The 19,389-nt window shown below is 26.6% G+C and overlaps 1 protein-coding gene across 1 annotated transcript; it reads left to right on the plus strand.

Moving 5' to 3' along the window:
• Nucleotides 1-1,059: 1,059 nt before the first annotated feature.
• LOC135926133 (carbonyl reductase [NADPH] 3-like) lies at nt 1,060-11,390 on the plus strand. Its single transcript, XM_065461836.1, has 4 exons — nt 1,060-1,135; nt 1,183-1,232; nt 9,027-9,240; nt 10,503-11,390. The coding sequence occupies exons 3-4, from the start codon at nt 9,070-9,072 to the stop codon at nt 11,187-11,189; spliced, it is 858 nt and encodes a 285-aa protein (XP_065317908.1). The 5' UTR covers nt 1,060-1,135; nt 1,183-1,232; nt 9,027-9,069; the 3' UTR covers nt 11,190-11,390.
• The last annotated feature ends 7,999 nt before the right edge of the window (nt 11,391-19,389 follow it).

The following is a 19,389-nucleotide window of genomic DNA, read 5'->3' on the forward strand; positions in this document are numbered from 1 at the left end:
TTGAAATATATTACCGGTACGAGGTTTAGGTAATACTTTCTGGCTAAAAACTTGGATTCTACGTTTGTAAATATAGGCTGAAATCGAGTCATCTATATTATGCGTTGCAATGGATAATCCGTCAGTAATTTAATTTTTTAATATATTTGATTTTGAGGATAATATAATCGAAATTTTAAATAGTAAGGGGCATGTTTTTTGCTTATAAATTTGCATTTAAGGTAAATTTCTTTTCCTCTTATACGTGTAAATTGTTAGAAGATATCTTCGCTATGGTTGCATAATATTTATATGTGATTAATGTAAGCGAGTTCTAATGGAAGCAGATTCCTATTATTTAATATTTAATGGTCAGAAATTATTATATCTAATATTCAAATAAACTATATCTATTTCTATTCATTATATAAAAAAGTAATTTTATATATATTTTTCAAATAAAATCTGAATAATAAAGGATTCAAATCAAAAAATATAAAAAAATTACAAAAAAAGAAAGTTTGTATATTTGGAGGCTTTCTATAGCAAATAGAAAATATTTTGGAGGCTAGGCTTAAGGACCAATTTTTTTGTCAGCACCCTGCCCTCTTCTGTAGCTATTTACAATTGGGTTTTTGCCATCCATTATGGATAAATGCATATATATAATATATAGGAAGTTTATCGTACATAATTATTATACTTATCATACATTATAAAACATAATAAAATAACCATATATATAATGATTAGTAAACACATAATATGTAAATAAAATATTACAATAAATTACTCCTTTACTACAGCTATAGCCCTGATTATAAATTTTATTAGATTATAATATAAGAATCAAATTATAATAGAATAAAAGTTATTTGATTCTTATATTTAGTAAAAATGTAAATAACTATCCGAACATTCAAATGTTAAAATAGAATGTCAAGATAAAACAAGACGTTAATCCGAAAGGTAATTGTAAACCTTTATATTGCAGCGACGAAGGAGCGGGTTAGTGATTTCGATAATTAGAAGCTATGCCTGTCAAATAAACATCTATCAGTCACCTTACTTTCTAATTTACTTTTATTTAAATACCGCAAAGGATATTTGCCCCGTTGGCGCCTTTTTTAAACTCCATTTTAAAAAATAAATACAGGTTCATATTCATATATTTTACATTATAAATTTTATTGAAAATAAAAGAAGCTACAAATTTATCATTGATTCAAGAAGCTAAAGATTTAAAAATACAGGTTCATATTTTTTAAATTTATATATTTCAAATGATTTATGACCTTTCTTATTGTTAATCTCATTAATATCAAATATACATTTTGACATTTTTTTTATTTGATAATAAATACAACATAATGATATGCATTTTTTTATTAAACCGTTCAAATTTTATAAAATTGATATTAAATAATATATATATATATTTTATAAGCTAAATATTATAAACGTTAATATAAAAAAATGAAATTAAATATTATAAAAGTTGGCATGTTCTACAAAACCATAATTTTTTTCTAGGCTTTTTATTAATATTCTGGCACTGGAAATGGTACCAGTTTAAACAAATATCACAACAAATAGAAGAGCTTTCTAATTCCATTTGACATTCCCTGCACTTCCATATATCAATCTTTATCTCTTTCATAAGGCTCTCAATGTGTGAATATGCCTCATTAGTAATGTATGGAACAATTAAACTCACATCAACATCAATATTCTTCAAGCACTGCATATCAATTGTATGAAGCAAATGGACATCATTTTTAAAAATATCGTCCTTATTATATATATTATTACAACATTCCTATATATTTATTCTCAGAAAACGTCAAACCATTTTCAGCATTGCTGAAAGATGAGCAAGCCATATGGATATTAAAAAAATTCATCAAACCCATTTCCTTAAAAAAATTATATAATAAGGACGATATTTTTAAAAATGATGTCCATTTGCTTCATACAATTGATATGCAGTGCTTGAAGAATATTGATGTTGATGTGAGTTTAATTGTTCCATACATTGCTAATGAGGCATATTCACACATTGAGAGCCTTATGAAAGAGATAAAGATTGATATATGGAAGTGCAGGGAATGTCAAATGGAATTAGAAAGCTCTTCTATTTGTTGTGATATTTATTTAAACTGGTACCATTTCCAGTGCCAGAATATTAATAAAAAGCATAGAAAAAAATTATGGTTTTATAGAACATGCCAACTTTTATAATATTTAATTTCATTTTTTTATATTAACGTTTATAATATTTAGCTTATAAAATCTATATATATATATTATTTAATATCAATTTTATAAAATGTTGTATTTATTATCAAATAAAAAAAATGTCAAAATGTATATTTGATATTAATGAGATTAAAAATGATAAAGGATTTTTTAAATTTATATATTTCAAATATAGATTTTTAGAAATCATGACCTATCTTTCATAAAATAAAAAAAATTAAGGCTTTTCTTTAGGCTATCTATAAATAAGATTTTAAAAAAAATCCATATATAAAAATTATATAATAATCTAAGTCTTTGTCTATGTTAAGGATTTTAATGAAATTTACTAAATAAAATTTTATTTGATGTTTTTAAAAATCAAATTGATTTTAATTTGCCAGCTTTACAATAAATAAACAGGTATGCTTCTAATAAGATTAACAAAGATAAAAGATTTTTTAAATTTATATATTTCAAATGATTTATGACCTTTCTTTCATATTGATTTTCTTTAGGTTATCTATATATTAGATTTTAAAAAAATCCAAGCCTAAAATATATTTAAAAATTGGGGGGCAAATATTATTTTATTTAAATGCTATTTACCAGAGTTGTTAAAGTATCTAAATACTGTATCTAGATATAAAAATGTGGTATCTGTATCTAGATAGATTTTTATTTAAGGTATCTGTATCTAGATATTATTTTAGAGGTATCTGTATCTGTTTTGAGATAATTTTTAAGTGTTTACCAAAAAATACGAAAATTTCAGTTAGCATTACCTCAACTTGCAACATTGTAAAACATTTAAGGATCTAGATACTAAATAAATGTTTAAAATTGTAATTTTAAATTTTAAGAGAAAACATCAACACTGTGAATGAAAAAAACTATTAATACAAAGATTAGTTGATGAATTATTAAGGTTTTCAACTGTATGCTTGTTAATCATGATTTAAATTTTGATACTCAACAAATTTTAAATCATTTTTTTTAAAATTAATGTCTATATTAGTATTTTTAAAGAATATCCTGATATAAAATTGTTATTCATAAAATATAACACCACAATCCCTAAAAATGTCTTTACAGATAAACGAGGATGCCTTAATGACCAATTTAGGTTTATGCAAATCTTATATAAGATAAAAATTGTATCTGTATATAGATACATTTTTAAAATTGTATCTGTATCTAGATAACTTTTTAGAGGGTGTATCTGTATCTTGATAACTTTTAGACGATGTATCTGTATCTAGATCCATTTAAAAAGTATCTTTTAACAACTTTGCTATTTACCCACTGGGGCAAATATCATTAATCAAGTGGGCAAATATAATTTTCTCGTTATATATGCTATTTACCCACTGGGGCAAATATCATTAATCAGGTGGGCAAATATAATTTTATCGTTATAAATGCTATTTACCCCCCTCTGTGGGCAACCTCTGCCTTTAAATACTACCTGCACAAGTATTATATTTCATAGATTTATTTACTCTAATATAAATGTCTTATTTTAGGTTATTTTATAAATTAATTATCAGAATATTTTTAATGTAAAAATTTTCAAGAATATATAATTGTTTCTACAAATTTTTTCTTAAGGCAACACTAAATTTTACCTATCCTTTTAAAGTTTTTATAAATATAGTTTTTCAATGATTATTTTGATGCTCATATTTTGAGATTATACCAATATTCTTATCCAAGAACTTAGCTTCTAAAATTTATTTTATATACACTTAACTCTGTGCGACATCTAATTTTTTACTTTTATATCTTATCAATAAAAATTTTATTTCTTAAGCTTAAATTTTAGTAAAAATATTGCTCATTTTGATAAAATAAAATGAAACCGGATATGCAACGCATTAAAGGGCAGCAAGAGTGGGGCTTTACCAAGTGTTAACACATTTTTTGTTCTTTTAAACTTGCCCATATCCACTCACATGGTTTTTTTAAAAAAAATCCCTTGAACATCTGCCCATTTAGTTAAAAATGTTTAAAAATTATTTTAATGGTTGATTTGGCTCTTTATTTATTTTTTGGCTTATAAAATGTAAAATATTTAGAAATTAAAAAAACTGATTTTTAATATATGAAACCTGTTTGCTCATCACCCACAAAATTTACCTGCTTATTGTTTTAAAAGTATTTTTTTTAATGTCTACTCACTTGCCCAATGTTTAAATCTTTTAGCCCTCTGAGTATGTGGTGGGCTAAAAACTCACCCACTGCAGACCTCTTCTAGCAAGTACCTTAAATTTTGGACAATGAAGGTGGCCAATACTCATAAATGATTAGTTATTTATTTTCATGTAGGGCTATGGCTCATCCTTTAAAGAACCTCATCTACAAAACCTTGTTACACAAATATTAAAATGGAGGGCACTAAAAATCTAGTTTAATAATATAAATTTCATTATATAAATAAAATGTAACAAAATATAAAAACTTATATATTAAGATGGAATATTTAGAAATATCATAAGCAGGGATGCGAACCCGACAAAATTTTTGCCCGGGTTCGGTTCGGGTTCGGTTTGGGGTATAAAAAAAAGGTGGGTTCGGTTCAGGTTTGGTTCAGGGAAATATTTTTGAACCCGGGTTTGGTTCGGTTCGGGTTCAAGAATTTTTGAGTTGATAAAAAAAATTCTATATTTAAATCATAATAAAAAACTAGACATAAATTTGATATAAAAAATAAATTTTTTATTTTATTTATAGGCAAATATAGTTAAAAATACAAAGCATATAGTCATGTATCAATTTTAAAAATTTTATTTAGACGTATTAGCATAATATCTTCCGAGAGTTGTTCACTCATCCTCGATCTATGTGGTGAAAGAATGAATTTCAAATGTGAAAAAGATCTTTCAACGCTAACCTATGTTAAATGTATATTTATATGTGAAAATATGATAAATTAACTTGGGTTGCAGGAACAGCAAATAAGATTTTAGATAAAATATATAATTCAGGGTGTTCCAGCTTAGCAGACTCCCAAAAATGCAAAATATTTTCTTTTTTATCTAATCTTTTATAATCGCTAAATCCAGTAATTATTGTAAGGATTTATATTGTTTATATTTAAATATTCCATAAAATAACAATTTTAATATAAATCTAAAATAATTAATTTACTAAGCTTTTAATTAACCTTGTATCTTGGGTCCAGGTATATGGCACCTAAGAGAATTTCGTTCTTTATAAACCTTTCTTCTCTGTTCTTAAGACAAGAATATAGTAATTGAGCAAAATGGTATAGATTTTTTTCCAGTTCGATGCAGCATCTTAACCATGCTGCATAAAAATCTGTCAGTGTTAACTGTTCAGATTGGAATTGTTTGGTTGTGATTTTTAGCGGTTTTAAAATTTCAACAATCGTTATTATCTCTTTCCAATCTTCAGTCAATAAATAATCAGATTGCTCTGAAAAAAAATCTTCGATATTGGGTTTTAGTAAAATCAGCCTTTCTAACATATCATGGGTTGAATGCCATCTGTGGCAATCTAACACAGGCTTAGGGAGTTTCATATTTTTTAATAACTTTTGGTAAGTGGGATGTCTTAATTTTAAATTTAGGCTCCTAGCTTTGGTGATAATTTTATAGCATCTTGAAGTGCCAGCTGAAGTGTGTGAGCTGCACACCGTACACTATAAATCGGATAGGATATAATAGTTGATAAAAAAGTATTTTATATATCATCAATATCATATTTATATACATTTACATTCATATTTTCCTCATCTGCTGTGGGCTGTTTTATTAATAGTTCTGGATAAATTTTCTTTGTTTATAACCAAATTGAGCCCAGATAGGAGTGGATTTATAATTCTTTGAAATCCCGAATCTTCAATAATTGATAAAGGCCGGCCATTTACAGTAACAAGTTCTAGTATAGAACTCATCAAATCATTAGATGATATATTTATACTTATATGCTTTTTTGGAAAAAAGGTTTCTATATTAATTTTAGGTTTTTTTTGCCAATAAAAATTCCTGATATTTGGTTTTTTCATTTAAATAATTTAAATATTCATTGTTGTGATTTCTTTCCAGGTGTCTTTCTAAATTTGACAAGTGATTACCAGACATTTTTACTTTGCAATATGAACATATTATTTTTTTTCTATTGTATTAAGGGTAAAATGTTTATCAAATATGACTTTATCTTTAATCTTAAATCTATAAAAAGAGAACAATTTTTTTAAATAGCAATGATTTCAGAATTAAAAAAGAGATATTTATAAATTTAATTTCATTTATAATATGCACTTCATTAATATCTTGTAAAAATTAATCTGAACCAAAAATAAATGATTAGCATATATAAATTTTAAAATCATTTTAATAAGTTCACAAAAACTGCCCTACATTTAACAATTTTTAAGTTAGATGTTTAGAATTTTTTAAATTAACAATATAATAATTTTTACTTTGATTTGTTAACCATTTTTTTCTAATTAATAATCTTTAAGAATAATAAGATAAAAATTTAAAAATAAATGGCGTAAATTAATTCAATTGTTTAATTTTTTAACACTCCAATAGGAATCGAGAATAAATTAAAAAATGGCATAAATGAATTAAGTTGTTTAAAATTTATTAACACTTCATTTAATTGGAAATTTGAAAATATAATATTTGTATTTACATATATTAATATATGATTTTAAATAATACACTGAACCCGGTTGAACCCGGGTTCAAATAAAATTCTTGGGTTCGGTTCGGGGTTTTGAAAATTTTATAAATGGGGTTCAGGTTCGGTTCGGGTTCAGAGTTTTTTTTTAAAAACCCGGGTTCACTTCTCCGGGTTCGGTTCGAATCCCTGATCATAAGAATTGCCTCTTTCTCTTGCAATTATTCCAATTAAAAAATTTTTCAATTATTATTTTTGAATTACCAAATTCTTTAAGAATATATTATGTGGCCTAAAGCTAAAAACATGTTTTAAATATTCCTGTTTTCTTCAATTTTAAAAGGCAGACGATTTTTTAATTTTCAAATACATTGGATCAATATTATGCTATGAATTTATAAAAAATATGTAAAAATTTATAAACTGAGTTATTTTATGATTATATATTAATTTTTAAATATATTTTCATAATTGTTATCCCCTTAAATTAATATAAATCTAATGTAATTTTTAATATTAAATTTTAACTTTATTCAAAATTTACATTGTTTATTAATTTTTTTTTCAAAATCAATTTGCATTAAATTTATAATCAACATTAATTGTTAATTTACATATCCAAAAATATAATTAATGGTATCATAGATTAAATATCATTCCTATAAAATGTTTAACATAAAATAATTAGCATTTATAAGTCAATATAGCAGTATTAAAATTTTATAAAAATAATGTTGAGGTTATCAATATTTCAACAATAATAATAAATTTATGAAAGGAACCATTCAATTTATCTGTAAGGTTTTTTTTAAAAATCGAATTATTTTATAAGACAGAGTAACTAAAATTATAATGTTAAATTATCTGCAACAAGAAAAAGGTTTTAAAATATCTATCGAGACATATTCATGTAATGTTGTTAAACTGCTCAATTTAGCCAAATTTAAAAACGGCTAACTCAATGTTTTAGCCAAAACCAACCTTTGAGATTTTTCCCACTGATAGCAGAAAGGCTTTGGCATCTATTAGAGAAATTTTGAAGCTTAAATAGTAATTGTTTTGGTTAAAATCTTGATCTATCTGTTTTAAGACACTATTCATCCATAAACCATTGCACATATTTTTAAATGAAATGAATAACTTTTGGATAGCAAATAAAAATACGCATATCCGTGGATTTTATCAATAAAAGAGCATTATTTTTATAAAATATGTGTAGGCACATTTATAAATTGCCTGCGAAGACAAAGGTTAAAGAAACTTATTTTAGGATACCAATAGAATTTGCTGGGAATTACTAAAAACTAAGTTCTATAGATGTTACTGGACATACAATCGTTATTATTTGACTAATCGATAACGATAGCTTTTCCTCAACGGTACGATAAAATGACGACTATCTTGTATGAACATGTGATGCCTGCGCGTACAAAAAAAAATTATATGTAACTTGCGTAATTTCTTACCTGCATCCACACAAATGACAAAGCGTTTAAATATATATATCAATACAAATCAGCTGGTGGCTTGCCATTTTATTTTCCATAAACAATTTACATTTAAAATTATATGAAACCTGTTATTTTTCCGGGAAACCAAAATGGTGTGTCACCAGCTAAATTGTATTCAACGACGCTTTCAAATGCATTAAGTATTAAATGTCGTTTGTACATAAAACCCTCACTATCGTCAACATTCCTTGCCATTGAGGAAAAGATATAGTTAGCCATGAATCAAGTATTCAGAAACTTCTTTCGGTTGTCCACGAAATTTAATAGAAACAGCGTTTTATTTTATTTCTCAATATACTATAATGTTTTAGTATTTATATTTATAATATTATATTTATAATTAAAGTGGATGTTAGTTTGCTAGTTTTATCGCAAAATAACATTTTAATTTTTTTTTAACTAGCCAACTATACCCTTAAATTCAAAATTAAATAAAAAGGTGTTATGTCATTTCCATTAAAAAAAGCTTAGATACTAAAATAATTGGTGTCAGAAAATCGTGTTTTTTTGGTCAATTTTGTCGTGGAATTTAGGAATGATCTTTGTTAAGCTTAATCTATAAAATAGTATGATTGAAACACATTTTGCATCCATATATTAAAATGAGGTGTATTATATATATTACTTTGAACTATCAAAAAAAAGGCTCCCACCTTAACGGAAATCTCATATATTTCTTTATTACACTATGGCCATCAGCAAAAAAGTGGCTTTGGTCACTGGCTCAAACCAAGGCATAGGATTCGCCATAGTTGAAGCGCTCTGCCATTGCTTCGAAGGGGACGTGGTGTTGACCTCTCGCGACAAGGAGAAAGGCCAAGAAGCGGTAGCTCGGCTTCAGGCTAAGGGACTTAAACCGGTTATTTGATTGAAATGAATGATTTACCGAAATATATTATGATGTGTGTTGGCGTTATTAAAAGTTAATTTTAATAGACCTTCGCGAACCTGTTGATCGAACCTAGATATGCATTCCCTATTCGTTTCGGAATCTAATCTCGAAAAAAATTTTATTATAATTCTTATACTTTACTACTTTAAAAAAAATATACATAGATTCAAGAGCAGATTTATTTCTGCAGATAATATTTTGGGTCATATCAGACTTGAATATAGAAAATAGCAAGTCAGATGAGACTTGAAAATAAAAATAAATCTGATAAAAGTCCCAAATTATATGTTTCACGTTCAAAATATTGAATTTCCTTCACAAGATTTTTGAAAAAAAATTGCTAAAAGTTATCAGTAGTTAACGTTATAATTCATAGTTTAAAATTAAAGTTTTTTAGAGGCTCAACTCTTGATACCGACCCTGAAGTTTTTTAAAAAAAATGTGATTACTTAAATTCCTATAATTATGACAGTTTGGATTTTTCAATAACTCAAAAATTTTAACTAATCAATATTGTATGTATAATCTAGTTTACTTTTAAAGATGTCTCTTTTGAGTTATCAAAAATATTATACTTTCAATCAATACAATTGGGGTATTTTGGTTAAAGGATATAAAATTATAAGTTTTTTAATGATCGGAAGATTAGGATCTCTAATTTACTGAGAGCCATTTTTAAATATAAAAAATCTTATTTGACCGGAAAGGCATTCCAACATGTACAGAATATACACACTGTGAATTTCAGACAATGTTGCTCCAAACTCCTGAAAATACATTTAATTTATATAAATGAAATATACACAAATGTTTATGGCGAGAATGGTCTGAATTTTATAGGGTAGCTAACCTAGACATGCTCGAATATATTTCCAGTGAAATCAGATTTTTCATATTTATAAATGGCCCCTGTAAAAGACATAAATTTGAGAGATTCCATATTCCAATCCGACAGATATAAGAATTCTTAACTATATTTTATAAATATCTTGATAAATAAAAAAGGTATACTAATAACAGTTAAAAATTTAAAAATCAGGGTTCTTACTCACTCCACGAATAATCTCGCTTTTTTTCACGAATGCTTTCAAAGGTTATTACTTGATTAAATTTGCCAATTTAGGATTTATATATTTTTTTAAAAAAAGCAGGCTAATTTTTATAAGGATTCTAAACAATTATTTAATTTTGAAAAATATATTATTTATGGATAATCCTTTAAACCGAAGGTCTTTCACCAACTGGACATTACTTGCCAGGACTCTATCCGCAATTGCGAGGAATTTTTGCGGGAAAAATACCGGGGCTTGGATATATTAGTCAATAATGCGGGTATAGCTTATAAAAGAGACTCGAATGCCCCTGCTTTAGAACAGGCTCGGAATACCCTCAAAACTAATTTCTGGGGCACCTTGAATCTTTGCAAAGCCCTTTTCCCGCTTCTCAGAAATCACGCTCGCGTTGTTAACGTGTCCAGCACTTGCGGATGCCTCCGAAATATCCCTAATCATGCCAAGAGAGAAGAGTTTTATACGGCACGTTCTACCATGACCCTGGACCACTTAGAATCTTTGATGCGCCGATACGAATCAGAAGTAGAAACTAGCGCAGAGGATCCTCAAGCTTGGGCTGCCCTCGGCTGGGGCAACTCTCATTACGGGATATCCAAGGCTGGCGTCACAGCTGCTACAGCTATAATGGCTCGCGACTTTCCCCGCCAATTTCCAGATAAGCGGGACGTTCTCATTAACTGTTGCTGTCCAGGCTATGTTTCCACTAATATGTCTAGTTATAAAGGACCTCTCTCTATCGAACAGGGAGCCATTACACCAGTGTATTTGGCCACTTTACCACCCGACGATGCATCCAATCCTAATGGGCAGTATTGTAAAGAAAAACATGTGGCCGAATGGTAGAAATATTTATTGATTGTCACGATATTTTAAATGATATGAATCATTTTTACTTTTTATATCACACTCACATATTTCACGCTTTATTATCTAAATTTTTAAATAATAATTATTACTTAATAGTAAATATTATATTCCGTAAACAGCTCAATTAGGTTAATAGTTTATAAAATTATTTTGTCCAAATTGTTTTCCTATTTTAACATTGATCTATTAGACAAAATTATACGCTTTTTTAAAAAAATAATAATTTAATATTATATATTATTCAATTCACTTGACTTGACTTTTTTATTTAAATATTCATTTATAGAATCAAGTTGTCGATAAATTATTTAAATTAATAAAATATTATGCATATTTTTGTTTTAAAAATATAAAATATCAAGGTTTTTTTTTACCTTTTTGTTTTTCTAATATCGTCATGAGACATTATTCTGAGGTGTTTTCCTTTTAATTTTTTTTTATAAAATAACAAGATATGTTGTATTCCATATCAAATCAACTGAAGATTCAACCCCGACCCACTTCGATTTTTTTTAAAATTTGTATGATGGTAGTATATATCCTAACTAGTAAAAATATAAAATTTTAATTCTCAACTCAGCTTACTTCATGAGATATGACCATCTTTAGAAACGCGGAAATTCCAAAATACACTATATTTAATTTTAAATATCTCAAAAAGTAATTAAGCTAAAGACATGATTTTAATTTTATTAAATAGCTCTAGAATGTCTCTTTAATATAAAATTTAATTTATTGAAAAAAAGTCTATTACCAAAAACCGGAAATGGCTATAAAATAAAAATTGCTCTTTTTCTTCTTTTAAATTTTTTTTACAGATAGACATTATACTTCTTTTGTACAAAATCCTAGATTGGGACTTGTACTGGGTCAATAGTTATTACACTTTAAATATAAGTAGTATGGCTTAAATCCTATATTATACCAAATATAGAGTAATTATTTTTTTAAAAAAAGGAGGCAATATATGTGAATAATAGCATTAAAACTAAAATCCTAAAAAATCTGATTATTTTGCATTTATTAAATGTTAAAAAAACTCAAAACAACATTTACCAAATTGTATTGTATTATTTTAAATATAACACAAAACGCCTTGATTTGGAGACATTATAAGGAATAAATAATAAGATTTTGTAAAAAGTAATAAAGTAACAACTATGATAATAAAAAGTGAGCTAAATAATCTCTTCACCCCAACTTAAAGATTATATTCGTCCCAAATTTCTTTTTAAATTTGAGATTTTTTGACCTGGCAACTCTGTGAGTGAATGATGAAGTTTATTTTTCATTGCCAGATAATTAATTATTATTGGATCGTCAGAAATATATTTTCATTTTAAAGATTATTTTAATCTACTTAATAATTAATTAAAATAAAATAATTATATTTGGCACACCGCGAAGGCGATAACATCAAAAATTTAAGTTACGTGATTATATCAGATTGTCTCAAACACAATACTTGTTCCTTTCATTTATTTCAAATAAAATTAATTCTATTCTTGAAAGAAAGATTTTATAAGATTTCAATAATATTTATTTTTCTGATGGAGCTGTTACCCAGTATAAAAACAAAAAAAAACTTTGTAAACCTCTACAACCATTATAATGATTTTGGGATCAAGGCAGAATGGCATTTTTTTGCAACTGCACATGGCAAAACTCCTTGCGATAGTTTAAGGGGAATTACTAAGAGGTTGGCGGCTAGAGCAAGCCTGCAACATCCTCATGAAAATCATATAATAACTCCTATTGACTTATATAATTATTCTAGAATCAATATCCCGGTAATTAATTATATATTTGTTAGCAACGTAGAATATTTAAGAATGAAAATCAATCTTGAAAATAGATTTCTAATGGCCCAACGAATTCCCGGGACACAAAAATATCATTCATTTATTCCAATGGAATGAAAAATGAAAGTCAAATTTAATTCATTAGATTATTTAATGTATGATATTATTTAATTAATATGTTTATTAGAATATTAATTTCCCATTAATTAGCTAAATAAAGTTATAAATGCTTTTACAATTATTTTCCTTCTAAAATAAAATAGCTAAACTTATGTGCTAAATATGACACAATGTCTACTAGTGATCTGCATAGGGCCTAATTTTTCTAACACGGCCAGAAAGATTTATAAAAAAATATATTCGGCCCGATCCCAAACGAATTTTCTTTTTATTTGTTTCGTAAATTATTATATATTTGGTATAATATAGGATTTAAGCCATACTACTTATATTTAAAGTGTAATAACTTTTGGCCCAGTACTCGTCCCAATCTAGGATTTTGTACAAATATTAAGAAGTATAATGTCTATCTGAAAATTTAAAAGAAAAAAAAAGAGCAATTTTTATTTTATAGCCATTTCCGGTTTTTGGTAATAAACTTTTTTTCAATAAAATAAATTTTATATCATAATAAAGAGCTATTCTATAGCTATTTGAAAAAATTTAAATCATTTCTTTAGCTTAATTACTTTTAAAATATTTAAATATAGTGTATTTTGGAATTTCCGCCTTTCTAAAGATGGCCATATCTCATGAAGTAAGGCGATTTGAAAAGTAAAATTTTACATTTTTATTAGTTAGTGTATATACTACCAACATGCAAATTTTTAAAAAAATCGAAGGGGGGTCGGGTTGAGAGTCTACTTTTTTTGGTTGATTTATACAACATATATAAAATTCTAGGATGGGTAAGTGTGTAACTATAGTTGTTAAAAACTGATTCGGAGCGATTTAAAAACGGCCCGATTAAAATTTTAGCTAAAAATATATTTTGTAAGTCTGGAAGATTTCGCTCATGGCAGAAAGATTTGGACCTTTATTTTCTAAATCTCTAGGCTTACATAGCTAAAATATCGGGTTGTTTTTTAAAATAGACCCGAATCGGGATTTTACAACCCTAGTGGGTACCTTATTGAGCTATTATAATTAAAAATGTTCGATTCCCTACGGGATCAATATTTTTCTGATACTACCTCTTGGAAGAGGTTATGATTAGGGTTAAAAGGCCATAGACCGTGTCCAGTGTGACTTATTTTTTGATACTTAATTCTGTTTAGCCTAAGTCAAACAGTTTATGTACGAGGATACAAGTGTTTGGTTACCATTGTTATTTTTCGTTTTACACACTCATATAAAAATAATGGGCCAATAGCTACTCACTTCCCCCCCCCCTTTTTTTAAAATGCATAGTTTATAAAAATAAATGAATAATGACAAATGAATCTAACTCGAAAAAGTTAAAAATTTCTTGCCAAATATTAATGAATTGTTTGTAACTTTTTTATGTTTTTATTTCATCCCTGTCGTGCTCTTTAATATATGGGTAGCTTGATATTCTTAAAATAATTGCTCAATTTCAAGAGAGCTAAAAAAACAGCTAAACTAAATTAACTAACGCTTCATACCTCAAATATTTTGATTGACTCGCGCCTGGAAATTAAGCCGAATTAGCCTATCTTTAGCCATAACCCAATTATAGACTTAAGCAGGGATGCGAACCCGACAAAATTTTTGCCCGGGTTCGGTTCGGGGTATAAAAAAAGGTGGGTTCGGGTTCGGTTCAGGGAAATATTTTTGAACCCGGGTTTGGTTCGGTTCGGGTTCAAGAATTTTTGAGTTGATAAAAAAAATTCTATATTTAAATCATAATAAAAAACTAGACATAAATTTGATATAAAAAATAAATTTTTTATTTTATTTATAGGCAAATATAGTTAAAAATACAAAGCATATAGTCATGTATCAATTTTAAAAATTTTATTTAGACGTATTAGCATAATATCTTCCAAGAGTTGTTCACTCATCCTCGATCTATGTGGTGAAAGAATGAATTTCAAATGTGAAAAAGATCTTTCAACGCTAACCTTTGTTAAATGTATTTATATGTGAAAATATGATAAATTAACTTGGGTTGCAGGAACATCAAATAAGATTTTAGATAAAATATATAATTCAGGGTGTTCCAGCTTAGCAGATACCCAATAATGCAAAATATTTTCCTTCTTATCTAATCTTTTATAATCGCTAAATCCAGTAATTATTGTTCCAATACTTTTCTCAGCAATCGTTGGCCCTCTTTTAAGTATTTTCTCCTGCCTTTCTTTAAGTTGTATCAATTTCTCTAAATCATCTTCTTGTTCAATAACTTCATCGGAACTAATATCATCAGATAAAATCGGCGTTGTTAAGCTTTTAATTCGTGTCCATAAATTGACAAGATGCCTTTTCGCACAAATCTTATCATCACTAAGTAATACCTGTAATATTTAAGGATTTATATTGTTTATATTTAAATATTCCATAAAATAACAATTTTAATATAAATCTAAAATAATTAATTTACTAAGCTTTTAATAAACCTTGTATCTTGGGTCCAGGTATATGGCAGCTAAGAGAATTTCGTTCTTTATAAACCTTTCTTATCTGTTCTTATGACAAGAATATAGTAATTGAGCAAAATGGTTTGGATTTTTTTCCAGTTCGATGCAGCATCTTAACCATGCTGCATAAAAATCTGTCAGTGTTAACTGTTCAGATTGGAATTGTTTGGTTGCGATTTTTAGCGGTTTTAAAATTTTAACAATCGTTATTATCTCTTTCCAATCTTCAGTCAATAAATAATCAGATTGCTCTGAAAAAAAATCTTCGATATTGGGTTTTAGTAAAATCAGCCTTTCTAACATATCATAGGTTGAATGCCATCTGTGGCAATCTAACACAGGCTTAGGGATTTTCATATTTTTTAATAACTTTTGGTAAGTGGGATGTCTTAATTTTAAATTTAGGCTCCTAGCTTTTGCAATGGTTTCCACAATAGGTGATAATTTTATAGCATCTTGAAGTGCCAGCTGAAGTGTGTGAGCTGCACACCGTACACTATAAATCGGATAGGATATAATAGTTGATAAAAAAGTATTTTGTATATCATCAATATCATATTTATAACATTTACATCCATATTTTCCTCATCTGCTGATTCACTCCTTATATCATAATCAGTTTCAGGTTGCAGGAGCTTTATAGCTCTTAAAAATTACAACCATTATCAGAAGTAATTGTGTATATTTGTTCAATATTAATTTTAAATTTTAGTAAAGTTTATAATATATTCTCTTTTATATATTCTCCTGTACATCTCTCTTTCAGCTCTACAATTCCAAGAGTCCTCAAATTTATAATGGACTTTGATATAAATTGAATATTTACACCAAGAATTGACCTATCTAGTCGTTGAACTGCTTCAACTTTTAAACTTATTAATTTTCCTTCTACCTCTCTCGATATTTTGTCTCTAATTGATTGGGCTGTTTTATTAATAGTTCTGGATAAATTTTCTTTGTTTATAACTAAATTGAGCCCAGATAGGAGTGGATTTATAATTCTTTGAAATCCCGAATCTTCAATAATTGATAAAGGCCGGCCATTTACAGTAACAAGTTCTAGTATAGAACTCATCAAATCATTAGATGATATATTTATACTTATATGCTTTTTTAGAAAAAAGGTTTCTATATTAATTTTAGGTTTTTTTGCCAATAACAATTCCTGATATTTGGTTTTTTCATTTAAATAATTTAAATATTCATTGTTGTGATTTCTTTCCAAGTGTCTTTCTAAATTTGACAAGTGATTACCAGACATTTTTACTTTGCAATATGAACATATTGATTTTTTTCTATTGTATTAAGGGTAAAATGCTTATCAAATATGACTTTATCTTTAATCTTAAATCTATAAAAAGAGAACAATTTTTTTAAATAGCAATGATTTCAGAATTAAAAAAGAGATATTTATAAATTTAATTTCATTTATAATATGCACTTCATTAATATCTTGTAAAAATTAATCTGAACCAAAAATAAATGATTAGCATATATAAATTTTAAAATCATTTAAATAAATTTACAAAAACTGCCCTACATTTAACAATTTTTAAGTTAGATGTTTAGAATTTTTTAAATTAACAATATAATAATTTTTACTTTGATTTGTTAACCATTTTCTTCTAATTAATAATCTTTAAAAATAATAAGATAAAAATTTAAAAATAAATGGCGTAAATTAATTCAATTGTTTAAAATTTTTTAACACTCCAATAGGAATCGAGAATAAATTTAAAAATGGCATAAATGAATTAAGTTGTTTAAAATTTATTAACACTTCATTTAATTGGAAATTTGAAAATATAATATTTGTATTTACATATATTAATATATGATTTTAAATAATACACTGAACCCGGTTGAACCCGGGTTCAAAAATATAGTATTTATTAAGTGAAACATTCTGATAAAATATAAATGATTATGGTCCAACTCAAGAAAAGTTACAACAGCTGAATTATTAAAATGTTATATTCGTCTATTTATAATTATATGACCTGTCAGATTCGTGGTTATCAATAAAAATGATTAAATATTATCAAAAACCATTATATATATCTTAACCTTAACCCATTTCTTCAAACCTTCAACTACTCCTACCTAACCTCATCCCTGAATTTCAGTGTTGTTAAAATAAAATAGCGCGGTAGCACGCTACTTTTTTCAGTAGCGGTAGCTATAGCGCGCTACTTTTTTTAAAAAATAGCGATAGCGGTAGCTCGCTACTAATTTAGAAAGTAGCGAAGTAGCGCGCTACTTCGTTACTTTCAATTTTACATAATAAATACATCTAAAAATTATTAAAATATATTTTTTATAAAATCTAAAATTATAATCCTTTTATTTAATTTAATTTTGAAATTGAAATTTATATTTAAAAATATACATTATTGTTATATATTAGATATAAACAGTTGTTAAATAGCAATCTGTATTTAATTTATATTTCGCGCATTCATTAAATTATATATTTTTGAAATTCCGTTATTGGTATGTCCTTGCTTTTATCTTATTTTATATTTCATTTTACATTTTATATTAAGCATTATAAATCTTGTTATGTGTGAGATTGTTGAAGATATTGAAATTTCTTTGAAAAATGAGCAAAATATAGATGATCCTTTCCCAAAATTCAAGAAATACTTTAACCTTGAAGAAAAAATTAATACTGGATATCGGTTTCGGTGCAAGATGTGCCGCAAAATTATCTCTTCAAATCATACGAGCAGCTTTAATTTGAAAAAACATTTAAAGGTAATATATTAAACAAATTTAATATCAATGTGTAGGCTAATCTTTAATTTTTAAAATAAATTAAAATCAAAAACCAATCATTTTTTTTATATATTCATAAATTTTATCTAAATTATTTAAAACATTTTAAAATAGTTATTTCAATCATTTTTATGTATACTTACCTCCTACATAATTTTTATTCTAAGTATTTTATAATTTTAGACTGTGCACACTTCAAATTATAAAGAGATTGAAAAATATCTCAAAAGTTTTGGGGTAATGAAGAAGATAAACCCACTTCCAAATCAAATTTAATACAAACAAAATTAACCAATTTGGATTCATCAACACCTGGTGTATCCCAAAAATTGGCTGACAAAGTCATTATGAACTTTATAATAAATACAGTTCAACCATTATCCTTGGTGGATAATGATTCTTTTATAAAGATGATAAACACTTTTTCTCCACGGACCAATATATTTTGCCGGCAGACATTGATGGCAAGAATTTTGGAGAGCTTTAAGGAAATGAAAGAATCTTTGATATTAAATCTATCAGATGTCTCCTACGTCTGTACGGCAGATTGCTGGACTCACAATAGAAGGTAAAAATGTTTATTTTCTGATTTATAATATGTCATATTTTTAGAGCTTATTTAGGAGTAACTGCACATTGGATTGATTCTAAAAATCTTAAACGAAAATCTGTAGCGTTAGCTCTAAAGAGAATAATTGGCTGTCAGACTTATGACATTCTAGCCAATATAATTGCAGAAATCCATAGGTCTTACAAAATTCAAAACAAGGTTTGTAAGATGATTACGGATAATGGGTCTAATTTCCTGAAGGCCTTCAGGTTTTAAATTAATTATAATTTTTTTATAATATGATATAAATAATATAGAAAATTTGGGGAAGATAATAATAATAACAATACTAGTAATATTACTGACAAAAATATTGAAGATGGAGAACAAGAAGAGGATGATGGGAGTTTGAGATAATTGATGTTCATGACATCCTTGGTTTTAAA

Source organism: Gordionus sp. m RMFG-2023, chromosome 3, assembly GCF_954871325.1.
Source record: "Gordionus sp. m RMFG-2023 chromosome 3, tfGorSpeb1-WG-v2, whole genome shotgun sequence".
Classification (NCBI taxonomy): domain Eukaryota; kingdom Metazoa; phylum Nematomorpha; class Gordioida; order Chordodea; family Parachordodidae; genus Gordionus; species Gordionus sp. m RMFG-2023.